The 18126-nt window shown below is 50.3% G+C and overlaps 1 gene segment (V, D, J or C); it reads right to left on the reverse strand.

The window, feature by feature from the left end:
- Positions 1 to 18126, reverse strand: part of LOC144487654 (Ig mu chain C region secreted form-like) — a 68194-nt gene that overhangs the window by 7860 nt on the left and 42208 nt on the right. The window contains 3 exon segments of the C gene segment in view: positions 2143 to 2463; positions 8367 to 8690; positions 10967 to 11284. Of these exon segments, the coding sequence occupies positions 2143 to 2463; positions 8367 to 8690; positions 10967 to 11284 (963 nt within the window).

Genomic DNA, 18126 nt, shown 5'->3' on the forward strand with positions numbered 1-18126 from the left:
TGGTAAGGCCACACTTGGAATACTGTGTACAGTTCTGGTCACCCGATTATAGAAAGGATATTATTAAACTAGAAAGAGTGCTGAAAAGATTTACTCGGATGCTACCGGGACTTGATGGTTTGGGTTATAAGGAGAGGCTGGATAGACTGGGACTTTTTTCTCTGGAGCGTAGGAGGCTGAGGGGTGATCTTATAGAGGTCTATAAAATAATGAGGGGCACAGATCAGCTAGATAGTCAATATCTTTTCCCAAAGGTAGGGGAATCTAAAACTAGAGGGCATAGGTTGAAGGTGAGAGGGGAAAGATACAAAAGGGTCCAGAGGGGCAATTTTTTCACACAGAGGGTGGTGAGTGTCTGGAACAAGCTGCCAGAGGCAGTAGTAGAGGTGGGTACAATTTTATCTTTTAAAAAGCATTTAGACAGTTACATGGGTACGATGGGTATAGAGGGATATGGGCCAAATGTGGGCAATTGGGACTAGCTTAGGGGTTTTTTAAAAAAAGGGGCGGCATGGACAAGTTGGGCCGAAGGGCCTGTTTCCATGCTGTAAACTTCTATGACTCTATGAGCAGCTCGTAAGTGAAGGCAAATGGAATCTTGGCATTTATTGCACGAAGGAATAGAGTATAAAAGTAGGATGTTGCTGCACTGGTGAGGTCGCTCCTGGATTATTGTGCACCAGTATTGGTCTCCCGACTTGAGGAAGGATATAGGGGCAGTTGGAGGCAGTTCAGAGGAGATTGATTGATTCCAGACAATATTATTCGTCATTTATATAGATGACTATGTCGGGGGTAGGATTAGTAAATTTGTGGATGAGACAGAGATTGGACAGGTGGTTAACAGTAAGGTGGAGTGTCTTGGGCTACAAGAAGATAGAGACTGAATGGTCAAATGGGCGAATGAAGTGGCAGATGGAATTTAACCCTGAAAAGTGTGAGGTGACAGACTTTGGAAGGAGTAATTTGAACAAGGAAGTACTCGATGAATGATGGGACACTAGGAAGTTAAAGTTTATTTATTGGTGTCACAAGTAAGGCTTACATTAACACTGCAATGAAGTTACTGTGAGAATCCCCTAGACACTCCGGCGCCTGTTCGGGTAACACTGAGGGAGAATTTAGCATGGCCAATCCACCTCCAAACAGCACGTCTTTCAGACTGTGGGAGGAAACCAGAGCACCCGGAGGAAACCCACGCAGACACGGGGAGAACGTGCAGACTCCACACGGACAGTGACCCAAGACCAGGAATCGAACCCGGGTCCCTGGCACTGTGAGGCAGCAGTGCTAACCACTGTGACACCGTGCCGCCCCTTTGTTCATGGAACAAAGGGACCTTGGCGTGTTTGCCCACAGATCTCTGAAAGCGGAAGGGCATGTTAGTAGGGTGGTGAATAAGGCAGATGGCACACTCGCCTTTATCAATCGGGGGATAGATTACAAAAGCAGTGAGGTCATGTTGGAGTTGTATAGAACTTTGGTGAGGTCACAGCTGGAGCACTGTGTGCAGTTCTGGTCACCACATTATAGGAAGGAGGTGATTGCACTGGAGGGGGTGCAGAGGAGATTCACCAGGATGCTGCCTGGGATGGAGCATTAAAGTTATGAAGAGAGGTTGGATAGGTTTGGGTTGTTTTCTCTGGAGCAGAGAAGACTGAGGGGCGACCTGATCGAGGTTTTCAGGATTATGAGGGGCACGGACAGGGTGGATAAGGAGCAGCTGTTCCCCTGAGTTGAAGGGTCAGTCACGAGGGGATGTAGGTTCAAGGTGAGGGGGTGGGAGGTTTTGGGGGGGATTTGAGGAAAAGATCTTTTACCCAGAGGGTGGTGAGGGTCTGGAATGCGCTGCCTGGGAGGGTGGTGGAGGCGGGTTGCCCCATATCCTGTAAAAAGTACCTGGATGTACACTTGGCCCTCAGAACATTCAGGGCTCTGGGCCAAGGGCTGGGAAATGGGATTACCTGGAAGTTCATGTGTTTCTAATGTGTCGGTGCAGACTCGGTGGGCCGAAGGGCCTCTTCTGGGCCGTGTGATTCTTTGATTCCAGGAGGGAATTGTCCTATGAAGGGAGATTGGGCGGTTTAGGCCGAAACTATGAATAATAAAGCAGTCTTCAGTGGTGACAAAGGGAGCTCTTACCGTCTTCCTTTCCCAGATGACGTTCGATGGGTTCCTCTGAGGACAGGTGTTCCACCACGCAGGTGAAGGTCTGGCCCGTTTCCCATGTTTTCGTTGGGACAGAGAGTACAGTCACAACATCGAACATGCCCTCAGTGTCTGCGGTGGCTGGGAAGGTGGTCCCTCCGTCTATCGGCTCACCGCCCTGGGAGCGCCAAGTGACGGAAATGTTCGCTGGGTAGAACGCAGACACGAAGCAGGCCAGTTTGGTCATCGCATCATCGGCTGAAGATTCCTGCCGTTCGATTTCCAGAAGACGCACTTCAGGTGTCTTCATCTCAACTGAGAACACAGTGAGGATTAGGACAAGACTCTGAGAATGTGTCAGAAAGATCATCATCTCCTCATCAATGGTCATCCTCTAGTGAGAGATATCCCTCCCCAAATCTCCCAAAAGCCCCATCAAAGGCCATCCATTTCATCCCCTAACTCTCCCATCGAAGACCATCCCTCTAATCCCCTAACTCTCCATCGAAGACCATTCCTCTAATCCCCTAACTCTCCCATCAAAGACCATCCCTCTAATCCCCTAACCCTCCCATCGAAGACCATCCCCCTAATTGCCTAACTCTCCATCGAAGACCATCCCCCTAATCGCCTAACTCTCCATCGAAGACCCTCCCTCTAATCCCCTAACTCTCCATGGAAGACCATCCCTCTAATCCCCTAACTCTCCATCGAAGACCATCCCCCTAATCGCCTAACTCTCCCATTGAAGACCATCCCTCTAATCCCCTAACTCTCCCATTGAAGACCATCCCTCTAATCCCCTAACTCTCCATCGAAGACCATCCCTCTAATCCCCTAACTCTCCCATTGAAGACCATCCCTCTAATCCCCTAACTCTCCATCGAAGACCATCCCTCTAATCCCCTAACTCTCCCATCGAAGACCATCCCTCTAATCCCCGAACTCTCCCATCGAAGACCATCCCTCTAATCCCCTAACTCTCCCATCGAAGACCATCCCTCTAATCCCCTAACTCTCCATCGAAGACCATCCCTCTAATCCCCTAACTCTCCCATCGAAGACCCTCCCTCTAATCCCCTAACTCTCCCATCGAAGACCCTCCCTCTAATCCCCTAACTCTCCATCGAAGACCATCCATCTAATCCCCTAACTCTCCCATCGAAGACCATCCCTCTAATCCCCTAACTCTCCCATCGAAGACCATTCCTCTAATCCCCTAACTCTCCATCGAAGACCATCCCTCTAATCCCCTAACTCTCCCATAGAAGACCATCCCTCTAATCCTCTAACTCTCCCATCGAAGACCATCCCTCTAATCCCCTAACTCTCCCATAGAAGACCATCCCTCTAATCCCCTAACTCTCCATCGAAGACCATCCCTCTAATCCCCTAACTCTCCATCGAAGACCCTCCCTCTAATCCCCTAACTCTCCCATCGAAGACCATCCCTCTAATCCCCTAACTCACCATCGAAGACCCTCCCTCTAATCCCCTAACTCTCCCATCGAAGACCATCCCTCTAATCCCCTAACTCTCCATCGAAGACCATCCCTCTAATCCCCTAACTCTCCCATCGAAGACCCGCCCTCTAATCCCCTAACTCTCCATCGAAGACCATCCCTCTAATCCCCTAACTCTCCCATTGAAGACCATCCCTCTAATCCCCTAACTCTCCCATTGAAGACCATCCCTCTAATCCCCTAACTCTCCCATTGAAGACCATCCCTCTAATCCCCTAACCCTCCCATCGAAGACCATCCCTCTAATCCCCTAACTCTCCCATCGAAGACCATCCCTCTAATCCCCTAACTCTCCATCGAAGACCCTCCCTCTAATCCCCTAACTCTCCCATCGAAGACCATCCCTCTAATCCCCTACCTCTCCATCGAAGACCATCCCTCTAATCCCCTAACTCTCCCATCGAAGACCATCCCTCTAATCCCCTAACTCTCCCATCGAAGACCATCCCTCTAATCCCCTAACTCTCCATCGAAGACCCTCCCTCTAATCCCCTAACTCTCCATGGAAGACCATCCCTCTAATCCCCTAACTCTCCATCGAAGACCCTCCCTCTAATCCCCTAACTCTCCCATCGAAGACCATCCCTCTAATCCCCTAACTCTCCATCGAAGACCCTCCCTCTAATCCCCTAACTCTCCCATCGAAGACCATCCCTCTAATCCCCTAACTCTCCCATCGAAGACCATCCCTCTAATCCCCTAACTCTCCATCGAAGACCATCCCTCTAATCCCCTAACTCTCCCATCGAAGACCCTCCCTCTAATCCCCTAACTCTCCCATCGAAGACCCTCCCTCTAATCCCCTAACTCTCCATCGAAGACCATCCATCTAATCCCCTAACACTCCCATCGAAGACCATCCCTCTAATCCCCTAACTCTCCATCGAAGACCCTCCCTCTAATCCCCTAACTCTCCCATCGAAGACCATCCCTCTAATCCCCTAACTCTCCATCGAAGACCCTCCCTCTAATCCCCTAACCCTCCCATCGAAGACCATCCCTCTAATCCCCTAACTCTCCCATGGAAGACCATCCCTCTAATCCCCTAACTCTCCCTCGAAGACCATCCCTCTAATCCCCTAACTCTCCATCGAAGACCATCGCTCTAATCCCCTAACTCTCCCATCGAAGACCATCCCTCTAATCCCCTAACTCTCCCATCGAAGACCATTCCTCTAATCCCCTAACTCTCCCATGGAAGACCATCCCTCTAATCCCCTAACTCTCCATCGAAGACCATCCCTCTAATCCCCTAACTCTCCCATCGAAGACCATTCCTCTAATCCCCTAACTCTCTCATCGAAGACCCGCCCTCTAATCCCCAAACTCTCCATCGAAGACCCTCCCTCCAATCCCCTAACTCTCCCATCGAAGACCATCCCTCTAATCCCCCAACTCTCCCATCGAAGACCATCCCTCTAATCCCCTAACTCTCCCATGGAAGACCATCCCTCTAATCCCCTAACTCTCCCATCGAAGACCATCCCTCTAATCCCCTAACTCTCCATCGAAGACCCTCCCTCTAATCCCCTAACTCTCCATCGAAGACCCTCCCTCTAATCCCCTAACTCTCCATCGAAGACCATCCCTCTAATCCCCTAACTCTCCCATCAAAGACCATCCCTCTAATCCCCTAACTCTCCCATCGAAGACCATTCCTCTAATCCCCTAACTCTCTCATCGAAGACCCGCCCTCTAATCCCCAAACTCTCCATCGAAGACCCTCCCTCCAATCCCCTAACTCTCCCATCGAAGACCATCCCTCTAATCCCCCAACTCTCCCATCGAAGACCATCCCTCTAATCCCCTAACTCTCCCATTGAAGACCATCCCTCTAATCCCCTAACTCTCCATCGAAGACCCTCCCTCTAATCCTCTATCTCTCCCATCGAAGACCCTCCCTCTAATCCCCTAACTCTCCATCGAAGACCATCCCTCTAATCCCCTAACTCTCCCATTGAAGACCATCCCCCTAATCGCCTAACTCTCCCATTGAAGACCATCCCTCTAATCCCCTAACTCTCCATCGAAGACCCTCCCTCTAATCCTCTGTCTCTCCCATCGAAGACCCTCCCTCTAATCCCCTAACTCTCCATCGAAGACCCTCCCTCTAATCCCCTAACTCTCCCATTGAAGACCATCCCCCTAATCCCCTAACTCTCCCATCGAAGACCATCCCTCTAATCCCCTAACTCTCCCAGTGAAGACCCTCCCTCTAATCCCCAAACTCTCCATCGAAGACCATCCCTCTAATCCCCTAACTCTCCCATCGAAGACCCTCCCTCTAATCCCCTAACTCTCCCATCGAAGACCCTCCCTCTAATCCCCTAACTCTCCCATCGAAGACCCTCCCTCTAATCCCCTAACTCTCCATCGAAGACCATCCCTCTAATCCCCTAACTCTCCCATCGAAGACCCTCCCTCTAATCCCCTAACTCTCCCATCGAAGACCCTCCCTCTAATCCCCTAACTCTCCCATCGAAGACCCTCCCTCTAATCCCCTAACTCTCCATCGAAGACCATCCCTCTAATCCCCTAACTCTCCCATTGAAGACCATCCCCCTAATCGCCTAACTCTCCCATCGAAGACCATCCCTCTAATCCCCTAACTCTCCCATTGAAGACCATCCCTCTAATCCCCTAACTCTCCCATCGAAGACCATCCCTCTAATCCCCTAACTCTCCCATCGAAGACCATCCCTCTAATCCCCTAACTCTCCCATTGAAGACCATCCCTCTAATCCCCTAACTCTCCCATTGAAGACCATCCCTCTAATCCCCTAACTCTCCATCGAAGACCATTCCTCTAATCCCCTAACTCTCCCATCGAAGACCATCCCTCTAATCCCCTAACTCTCCCATTGAAGACCCTCCCTCTAATCCCCCAACTCTCCCATTGAAGACCATCCCTCGAATCCCCTACCTCTCCCATCGAAGACCATCCCTCTAATCCCCTAACTCTCCATCGAAGACCCGCCCTCTAATCCCCTAACTCTCCCATCGAAGACCCGCCCTCTAATCCCCTAACTCTCCATCGAAGACCATCCCTCTAATCCCCTAACTCTCCATCGAAGACCCGCCCTCTAATCCCCTAACTCTCCCATCGAAGACCCGCCCTCTAATCCCCTAACTCTCCCATTGAAGACCATCCCTCTAATCCCCTAACTCTCCCATTGAAGACCATCCCTCTAATCCCCTAACTCTCCCATTGAAGACCATCCCTCTAATCCCCTAACTCTCCCAGTGAAGCCATAAAACCATGGAAAAGATACAGCACAGAAGGTGGCCATTTGGCCTGCCATTTCCATGCCAGCCCATGGACACCCAGATGCGCTTTTTAACCCTACCGGCCTGTGTATGAGGGAGGCTGCATTGATTCTCTGACAAAGCATTTTACCCAGGCCCTATCCCCATAATCCCACATATTTACCCAACTAATCTCCCTAACCTGCACATCTTTGGACACTAAGGGACAATTTAGCATGGCCAATCCACCTAACCTACACATCTTTGGACACTAAGGGGCAATTTAGCATGGCCAATCCACCTCACCCACATATCTTTAACGTTTATTTATTAATCACAAGTAAGGCTGACATTAACACTGCAATGAAGTTACTGTGAAATTCCCCTCGTCGCCACACTCCGGCGCCTGTTCGGGTCAACGCACCCTAACCAGCATGTCTTTCAGACTGTGGGAGGAAACTGGAGCACCCGGAGGAAACCCACGCAGACACGGGGAGAACGTGCAGACTCCGCACAGACAGTGACCCAAGCCGGGAATCGAACCCGGGTCCCTGGCACTGTGAGGGACCAGTGCTAACCACTGTGCTATCGTGTCACCCTTTGGACACTAAGGGGCAATTTAGCATGGCCAATCCACCTCACCTACACATCTTTTGGACTGTGGGAGGAAACCGGAGCACCCAGAGGAAACCCACGCAGACACGGGGAGAACACGCAAGAAACAATATTTTTCACTGTATCCTATAAGACCATAAGACATAGGAGCAGAATGAGGCCACTCGGCCCATCGAGTCTGCTCCGCCATTCAATCATGGCTGATATTTTTCTCATCCCCATTCTCCTGCCTTTTCCCCATAACCCCTGATCCCCTTATTAATCAAGAACCTATCTATCTCTGTCTTAAAGACACTCAATGACCCGGCCTCCACAGCCTTCTGCGGCAAAGAGTTCCACACATTCACCACTCTCTGGCTGAAGAAATTCCTCCTCATCTCTGTTTTAAAGGATCATCCCTTTAGCCTGAGGTTGTGCCCTCTGGTTCTAGTTTTTCCCACTAGTGGAAACATCCTCTCCACGTCCACTCTATCCAGGCCTTGCAGTATCCTGTAAGTTTCAATAAGATCCCCCCCCTCATTCTTCTAAACTCCAACGAGTACAGACCCAGAGTCCTCAACCGTTCCTCATACGACAAGCTCTTCATTCCGGGGATCATTCTTGTGAACCTCCTCTGGACCCTTTCCAAGGCCGGCACATCCTTCCTTAGATACGGGGCCCAAAACTGCCCACAATTCTCCAAATGGGGTCTGACCAGAACCTTATACAGCCTCAGAAGTCCATTCCTGCCCTTGTATTCTAGCCCTCTCGACATGAATGCTAACATTGCATTTGTCCTCCATGTGAGAATAATAACTCCAGTCCAATCCCTGGGGGATCTGGCCAGTGACTCACCATGTCTGGCAGTGACGGTATAGCTGGGTGGTGTGGACAGGGTCTCCTGGGTGACGATACAGGTGTAGCTACTCCCTGGAGACCATCCCCCCAGTCTCACCGTTAATTGGCTCCTGACGCTGCGGGTGCCGTCCCGATGGGTGATGGGCAGCGGCGATCCGGAAGCTTCTGGAAGCTCGCTGCCGTCCCGGAGCCAGCGGAACGATACGCTGTCCGCCCGGAACCTTGAAGCAACGCAGGCGAATGTGGCTGTCTGATTGGTCAGGGTCTCGGAGGTGGATGATGGAGGGGAAGGGTCGAGGCACGGTGAGGAGGTCATGAAGCCTGAGGGGTAAACACATCGATTAGTGGAGAACGATCGCGCTCCCTCTCTCTCGCTCCATCTCTCTGTCTCTCTCTCGCTCCCTCTCTCTGCCTCTCTCGCTCCATCTCTCTGTCTCTCTCTCGCTCCATCTCTCTGTCTCTCTCGCTCCCTCTCTCTGTCTCTCTCTCGCTCCATCTCTCTGTCTCTCTCTCGCTCCATCTCTCTGTCTCTCTCTCGCTCCATCTCTCTGTCTCTCTCGCTCCATCTCTCTGTCTCTCTCGCTCCATCTCTCTGTCTCTCTCTCGCTCCATCTCTCTGTCTCTCTCGCTCCATCTCTCTGTCTCTCTCTCGCTCCATCTCTCTGTCTCTCTCTCGCTCCATCTCTCTGTCTCTCTCTCGCTCCATCTCTCTGCCTCTCTCGCTCCATCTCTCTGTCTCTCTCTCGCTCCATCTCTCGCTCCCTCTCTCTGCCTCTCTCGCTCCATCTCTCTGTCTCTCTCTCGCTCCCTCTCTCTGCCTCTCTCGCTCCATCTCTCTGTCTCTCTCGCTCCATCTCTCTGCCTCTCTCGCTCCCTCTCTCTGCCTCTCTCACTCCGTCTCTCTGTCTCTCTCGCTCCATCTCTCTGTCTCTCTCGCTCCATCTCTCTGTCTCTCTCTCGCTCCATCTCTCTGTCTCTCTCGCTCCATCTCTCTGTCTCTCTCTCGCTCCATCTCTCTGTCTCTCTCTCGCTCCATCTCTCTGTCTCTCTCGCTCCATCTCTCTGTCTCTCTCTCGCTCCATCTCTCTGTCTCTCTCGCTCCGTCTCTCTCGCTCCGTCTCTCTGTCTCTCTCACTCCGTCTCTCTGTCTCTCTCGCTCCGTCTCTCCCTCCCTCCATCTCTCCCTCTTTCTGTCTCCCCCTCTCTCTGTCTCCCCCTCTCTCTGTCTCCCCCTCTCTCTGTCTCCCCCTCTCTCTGTCTCCCCCTCTCTCTGTCTCCCCCTCTCTCTGTCTCCCCCTCTCTCTGTCTCCCCCTCTCTCTGTCTCCCCCTCTCTCTGTCTCTCGCTCTCTCTGTCTCCCCCTCTCTCTGTCTCCCCCTCTCTCTGTCTCTCGCTCTCTCTGTCTCTCGCTCTCTCTGTCTCTCGCTCTCTCTGTCTCTCGCTCTCTCTCTGTCTCGCCCTCCCTCTCTCTCTGTCTCTCTCTGTCTTACATGTGACTCCAGAGCCACAGCAACGTGGTTGACTCTCAACTGCCCTCCAAGGGCAACGAGGGATGGGCAATAAATGCTGGACCAGCCAGCGATGCCCATGGATGAAACAAGGGAAGGAAATCTACTGTCCTTACACGGTCTGGCCTACATGTGACTCCAGACCCCTGACACTGATTTAGGAGATCCTTAAATACCCTCAGAAACAGGCCAATAAGACAGTCAAGGGGCAATTAAGGATGGGTAACATGTGCCCACATCCCACAATGGGAGAAAGGTCAATGAATCCAGGCACTGGATTCAGTTACCAATTTTTATCATTCTTCAATTTTGCTCGATTGAACCAGGGCAGGACTTACTCAGTTAATGGCAGGGCATTGGGGAGAGTTACAGAACAAAGAGATCTCGGGGTACATGTTCATAGCTCCTTGAAAGTGGAGTCACAGGTGGACAGAGTGGTGAAGAAGGTATTCGGCATGCTTGGTTTCATCGGTCAGAACATTGAATACAGGAGTTGGGATGTCTTGTTGAAGTTGTACAAGACATTGGAAAGGCCACACTTGGAATACTGTGTACAGTTCTGGTCACCCTATTATAGAAAGGATATTATTAAACTAGAAAGAGTGCAGAAAAGATTTACTAGGATGCTACCGGGACTTGATGGATTGAGTTATAAGGAGAGGCTGGATAGACTGGGACTTTTTTCTCTGGAGCGTAGGAGGCTGAGGGGTGATATTATAGAGGTCTATAAAATAATGAGGGGCACAGATCAGCTAGATAGTCAATATCTTTTCCCAAAGGTAGGGGAGTCTAAAACTAGAGGGCATAGGTTTAAGGTGAGAGGGGAGAGATACAAAAGGGCCCAGATGGGCAATTTTGTTCACACAGAGGGTGGTGAGTGTCTGGTACAAGCTGCCAGAGGCAGTAGTAGAGGCGGGTACAATTTTGTCTTTTAAAAAGTATTTAGACAGTTACATGGATACGATGGGTATAGAGGGATATGGGCCAAACGCGGGCAATTGGGATTAGCTTAGGGGTATAAAAAATAAGGGCGGCATGGACAAGTTGGGCCGAAGGGCCTGTTTCCGTGCTGTAAACCTCTATGACTCACCTCTCGTCCTAATCTCTTTCACGATTGGCTGGCTCAGTTCGGAATGGGAAACCACACATTGGTACAAGTCCACTCTCGCCCAATCCTGGCTGCTGATCTCTAATTGGCTGACGGTGCTGTAACGGTCCTCGGGGTCTCTGGACAGAGGTCGCTGGCTGATTCCCGAGGACATCTCCGCGCCGTCCACGTACCAGGCGATGCTGACCCTGGGCGGGTAGAATCCAGTCAGCAGGCAGAGCAGACGGGCGGAACCCTGGTCCGAGATCTCCCCCGGGGACGGGTATTGGAGATACACCGAGGGAGGGGAGGACGGAGGCACTGTCGACAGAACGGAGAGAGGTCAAACCATGGGAGAACCCGAAACCCCTCCGGACATCCAATCTCAAGCTGAATCCTAGCCCCTAGGATGGGCAGAATGGCCAAAGGCATTTCCCCCGCCCTGGGGCTTCACCTGGGTTAAGTTCTGCTCCCGCCATCACGGGGTGGAATCCGTGACCCTACAATCTCACAGCACAGCAGGAGGCCATTCGGCCCGCTGTTCCTATACTACTATACCCCTTTATCCCACCCCAACCAGCTACGTCCGCAAAGATAGAACCATAAAAATGTTACAGCACAGAAGGAGGCCATTCGGTCCACCTTGTCCGTGCGAGCCCTGGGACACCAGGGCTTTTTCTAATCCCACCTTCCTGCACTCGGCCTAAACTCCTGTTGCTGACACCACATAAGACCTTAAGACCATGTCCGCTACGACTCTCTTCAACTTTTACAGATGCCCCATAGAAAGCATTCTTTCTGGTTGTATCACAGCTTGGTCTGGGGCTCCTGCTCTGCCCAAGACCGCAAGGAACTACAAAAGGGTCGTGAATGTAGCCCAATCCATCACGCAAACCAGCCTCCCATCCATTGACTCTGTCTACACTTCCCGCTGCCTCGGGGAAAAGCAGCCGGCATAATTAAGGACCCCCCCACGAACCCCGGACAGTCTCTCTTCCACCACCTTCCGTCGGGAAAAAGATACAAAAGTCTGAGGTCACGAACCGACCGACTCAAGAACAGCTTCTTCCCTGCTGCTGCTGTCAGACTTTTGAATGGACCGACCTCGCATTAAGTTGATCTTTCTCTACACCCTAGCTGTGACTGTAACACTACATTCTGCACTCTCTCCTTTCCTTCTCTATGAACGGCATGCTTTGTCTGTATAGCGCGCAAGAAACAATACTTTTCACTGTATGTTAATACATGTGACAATAATAAATCAAATCAAATCAAATCATGGGAGAGAGAGAACAAAGAAGGTTCACCAGGATGTTGCCCGGTCTCGAGGGTGTTGGCTATGAGGAGAGGTTGAATAAACTGGGATTGTTTTGTAGTAGGGAAAATGCTGGAATCCATTATTAAAGAGGAGATAGCAGGGCATCTGGATAGAAATGGTTCGATCAATCAGACGCAGCATGGATTCATGAGGGGAAAGTCGTGCTTGACGAACATGTTGGATTTTTATGAAGATGTGACGAGGGCGGTTGATGGAGGAGAACCGGTGGATGCGGTGTTTTTGGATTTCCAAAAGGCGTTTGATAAGGTGCCCCATAAAAGGCTGCTGAAGAAGATTAGGGCACACCGAGTTGGGGGTAGTGTGTTAAAGTGGATTGGGGACTGGCTATCCGACAGGAAGCAAAGAGTCGGAATAAATGGGTGTTTTTCCGGTTGGAGGAAGGTAACTAGTGGCGTGCCGCAGGGATCGGTACTCGGGCCGCAACTGTTTACCATTTATATAGATGATCTGGAGGAGGGGACGGAGTGTAGGGTAACGAAGTTTGCAGACGACACAAAGATAAGTGGAAAAGTGAATCGTGTGGAGGACGGAGAAGATCTGCAGAGAGATTTGGACAGGCTGAGTGAGTGGGCGAGGATATGGCAAATGGAGTATAACGTTGATAAATGCGAGGTTATACACTTTGGAGGAAATAATAACAAATGGGATTACTATCTCAATGGAAACAAATTAAAACATGCTACCGTGCAAAGGGACCTGGGGGTCCTTGTGCATGAGACGCAAAAGCCCAGTCTGCAGGTACAACAGGTGATCAAGAAGGCAAATGGGATGTTGGCCTATATTGCGAGGGGGATAGAATATAAAAGCAGGGATGTCTTGATGCACCTGTACAGGGCATTGGTGAGGCCGCAGCTGGAATACTGTGTGCAGTATTGGTCCCCTTATATGAGGAAGGATATATTGGCATTGGAGGGAGTGCAGAGAAGGTTCACCAGGTTGATACCGGAGATGAGGGGTTTGGATTATGAGGAGAGGCTGAGGAGATTGGGTTTGTACTCGTTGGAGTTTAGAAGGATGAGGGGGGATCTTATGGAGACTTATAAGATAATGCGGGAGCTGGATAGGGTGGAGGCGGAGAGATTCTTTCCACTTAGTAAGGAAGTTAAAACTAGAGGACACAGCCTCAAAATAAAGGGGGGTCGGTTTAAGACAGAGTTGAGGAGGAACTTCTTCTCCCAGAGGGTGGTGAATCTCTGGAATTCTCTGCCCACTGAGGTGGTGGAGGCTACCTCGCTGAATATGTTTAAAGCGCGGATGGATGGATTCCTGATCGGTAAGGGAATTAAGGGTTATGGGGATCAGGCGGGTAAGTGGGACTGATCCACGTCAGATCAGCCATGATCTTATTGAATGGCGGGGCAGGCTCGAGGGGCTAGATGGCCTACTCCTGCTCCTATTTCTTATGTTCTTATGTTCTTATGTTTTCACTGGAAAGATGGAGGCTGAGGGGAGACCTGATCGAGGTTTACAAAATGATGAGAGGCACAGACAGGGTGGAGAGTCAGAGGCTTTTTCCCCCAGGGTGAACAAAGAACAAAGAACAGTACAGCACAGGAAAACAGGCCCTTCGGCCCTCCAAGCCTGTGCCGCTCCTTGGTCCAACTAGACCAATCGTTTGTATCCCTCCATTCCCAGGCTGCTCATGTGACTATCCAGGTAAGTCTTAAACGATGTCAGCGTGCCTGCCTCCACCACCCTACTTGGCAGCGCATTCCAGGCCCCCACCACCCTCTGTGTAAAAAACATCCCTCTGATATCTGAGTTATACTTCGCCCCTCTCACCTTGAGCCCGTGACCCCTCGTGATCGTCACTTCTGATCTGGGAAAAAGCTTCCCACCGTTCACCCTATCTATCCCCTTCATAATCTTGTACACCTCTATTAGATCTCCCCTCATTCTCCGTCTTTCCAGGGAGAACAACCCCAGTTTACCCAATCTCTCCTCATAGCTAAGACCCTCCATACCAGGCAACATCCTGGTAAACCTTCTCTGTACCCTCTCTAACGCCTCCACGTCCTTCTGGTAGTGCGGCGACCAGAACTGGACGCAGTACTCCAAATGTGGCCTAACCAGCGTTCTATACAGCTGCAACATCAGACTCCAGCTTTTATACTCTATACCCCGTCCTATAAAGGCAAGCATACCATATGCCTTCTTCACCACCTTCTCCACCTGTGCTGCCACCTTCAAGGATTTGTGGACTTGCACACCCAGGTCCCTCTGTGTTTCGTGGAAGTGTCAATTACAAGGGGGCACAGGTTCAAGGTGAGAGGGGGGGAAGTTTAAGGGAGATGTGTGGGGGACGTTATTCACGCAGAGAGTGGTGGGTGCCTGGAACGCGCTGCCGGAGGAGGTGGTGGAAGCAGACACATTAGCAACATTTAAGAGGCATCTGGATGGGTCCATGAATAGGGAGGGAATGGAGGGATACGGACTGAGTGAGGGCAGAAGGTGTTTTTTTAGTTTAGTTAGGGCATCATGATCAGCACGGGCTTGGAGGGCCGAAGGGCCTGTTCCTGTGCCGTACTGTTCTTTGTTCTTCCTTATCTGTTCCCAGAAACATCCTCTCCACATCTTGGTAGATTGAACCAGGGCAGGACTTACTCAGTTAATGGGAGGGCATTGGGGAGAGTTACAGAACAAAGAGATCTCGGGGTACAGGTTCATAGCTCCTTGAAAGTGGAGTCACAGGTGGACAGAGTGGTGAAGAAGACATTCGGCATGCTTGGTTTCATCAGTCAGAACATTGAATACAGGAGTTGGGACGTCTTGTTGAAGTTGTACAAGACATTGGTAAGGCCACACTTGGAATACTGTGTACAGTTCTGGTCACCCTATTATAGAAAGGATATTATTAAACTAGAAAGAGTGCAGAAAAGATTTACTAGGATGCTACCGGGACTTGATGGATTGAGTTATAAGGAGAGGCTGGATAGACTGGGACTTTTTTCTCTGGAGCGTAGGAGGCTGAGGGGTGATCTGATAGAGGTCTATAAAATAATGAGGGGCACAGATCAGCTAGACAGTCAATATCTTTTCCCAAAGGTAGGGGAGTCTAAAACTAGAGGGCATAGGTTTAAGGTGAGAGGGGAGAGATACAAAAGTGTCCAGAGGGGCAATTTTTTCACACAGAGGGTGGTGAGTGTCTGGAACAAGCTACCAGAAGTAGTAGTAGAAGTGGGTACAATTTTGTCTTTTAAAAAGTGTTTAGACAGTAACATGGCTACGATGGGTATAGAGGGATATGGGCCAAACGCGGGCAATTGGGATTAGTTTAGGGGTTTAAAAAAAAAGGGCGGCATGGACAAGTTGGGCCGAAGGGCCTGTTTCCATGCTGTAAACCTCTCTGACTCGATGACCTCTATGACATCCACCCAGTCAATACCACTCTCAGAATGTTAAAGGCTTGAATAAAGTCGCCTCTCACTCTTCCAAACTCCAGCGGATACAAGACTAACTCTCCGACCTTGCCCCAGAAGACAACCCGTCCATTCCGGTAATCAGTCTAGTAATCCTCTGAACAGCTCCCAAAGCTTTTCCAACTTTCCTTCAACAAGGAGACCAACATTGTCCGCAATACTCCAGGTGTGGTCTCACCTACTGAAGCATAACCAGTCCAGTTTCCTATTCAATTCCCACCACAATGAATTATTATATTCTATTAACGTCCCTGATTACTTGCCGTACCTGAACACACCCCTTTTTGTGAACCATGCACTCGAACACCCAGATCCCTCCGCAACTCAGAGCTCTGCAAAGTGGAGGGAGCTTTACTCTGTATCTAACCCCGTGCTGTACCTGTCCTGGGAGTGTTTGATGGGGGGACAGTGTAGAGGGAGCTTTACTCTGTATCTAACCCCGTGCTGTACCTGTCCTGGGAGTGTTTGATGGGGACAGTGTAGAGGGAGCTTTACTCTGTATCTAACCCCGTGCTGTACCTGTCCTGGGAGTGTTTGATGGGGACAGTGTAGAGGGAGCTTTACTCTGTATCTAACCCCGTGCTGTACCTGTCCTGGGAGTGTTTGATGGGGACAGGTTAGAGGGAGCTTTACTCTGTATCTAACCCCGTGCTGTACCTGTCCTGGGAGTGTTTGATGGGGGACAGTGTAGAGGGAGCTTTACTCTGTATCTAACCCTGTGCTGTACCTGTCCTGGGAGTGTTTGATGGGGACAGTGTAGAGGGAGCTTTACTCTCTATCTAACCCCGTGCTGTACCTGTCCTGGGAGTGTTTGATGGGGACAGTGTGGAGGGAGCTTTACTCTGTATCTAACCCCGTGCTGTACCTGTCCTGGGAGTGTTTGATGGGGACAGTGTAGAGGGAGCTTTACTCTGTATCTAACCCCGTGCTGTAGCTTTCCTGGGAGTGTTTGATGGGGACAGGGTAGAGGGAGCTTTACTCTGTATCTAACCCCGTGCTGTACCTGTCCTGGGAGTGTTTGATGGGGGCACAGTGTAGAGGGAGCTTTAGTCTGTATCTAACCCCGTGCTGTACCTGTCCTGGGAGTGTTTGATGGGGGACAGTGTAGAGGGAGCTTTACTCTGTATCTACCCCCGTGCTGTACCTGTCCTGGGAGTGTTTGATGGGGGGACAGTGTAGAGGGAGCTTTACTCTGTATCTAACCCGTGCTGTACCTGTCCTGGGTGTGTTTGATGGGGGACAGTGTAGAGGGAGCTTTAGTCTGTGTCTAACCCCGTGCTGTACCTGTCCTGGGAGGGTTTGATGGGGACAGTGTAGAGGGAGCTTTACTCTGTATCTAACCCCGTGCTGTAGCTTTCCTGGGAGTGTTTGATGGGGACAGGTTAGAGGGAGCTTTACTCTGTATCTAACCCCGTGATGTATCTAACCCCTCATTGATCCACTGGAGCAAGCTGAGAGGGGTGATTGAAAAGCAGCAGTGCTGGTAAGAGATTAATTGGATTAATTGAATTGTTTATTTATTTAATTAGTCAGCTAGTGTGTGTATTTTTTTGGCCTTTACTTTAACAGCAGTTTTTCAAGTTTAAAGTGAAAACTAGAAGTGGGCAGCAAAGGAGTCTGGGAAGGGTTTTTATTTTAACTTTAAAAGTCAGTTACCTGGGTGGTTCCCCCTCAGTAGTAGTTTTTTTTTTCTCTCGGGCCCCTAGCCCTATAAATTGGTGCAGAGGAGCAAGGCCACACTTGGAATACTGTGTACAGTTCTGGTCACCCTATTATAGAAAGGATATTATTAAACTAGAAAGAGTGCAGAAAAGATTTACTAGGATGCTACCGGGACTTGATGGATTGAGTTATAAGGAGAGGCTGGATAGACTGGGACTTTTTTCTCTGGAGCGTAGGAGGCTGAGGGGTGATCTGATAGAGGTCTATAAAATAATGAGGGGCACAGATCAGCTAGACAGTCAATATCTTTTCCCAAAGGTAGGGGAGTCTAAAACTAGAGGGCATAGGTTTAAGGTGAGAGGGGAGAGATACAAAAGTGTCCAGAGGGGCAATTTTTTCACACAGAGGGTGGTGAGTGTCTGGAACAAGCTACCAGAAGTAGTAGTAGAAGTGGGTACAATTTTGTCTTTTAAAAAGTGTTTAGACAGTAACATGGCTACGATGGGTATAGAGGGATATGGGCCAAACGCGGGCAATTGGGATTAGTTTAGGGGTTTAAAAAAAAAGGGCGGCATGGACAAGTTGGGCCGAAGGGCCTGTTTCCATGCTGTAAACCTCTCTGACTCGATGACCTCTATGACATCCACCCAGTCAATACCACTCTCAGAATGTTAAAGGCTTGAATAAAGTCGCCTCTCACTCTTCCAAACTCCAGCGGATACAAGACTAACTCTCCGACCTTG

This window comes from Mustelus asterias, unplaced genomic scaffold (genome assembly GCF_964213995.1).
Source record: "Mustelus asterias unplaced genomic scaffold, sMusAst1.hap1.1 HAP1_SCAFFOLD_951, whole genome shotgun sequence".
Lineage (NCBI taxonomy): Eukaryota > Metazoa > Chordata > Chondrichthyes > Carcharhiniformes > Triakidae > Mustelus > Mustelus asterias.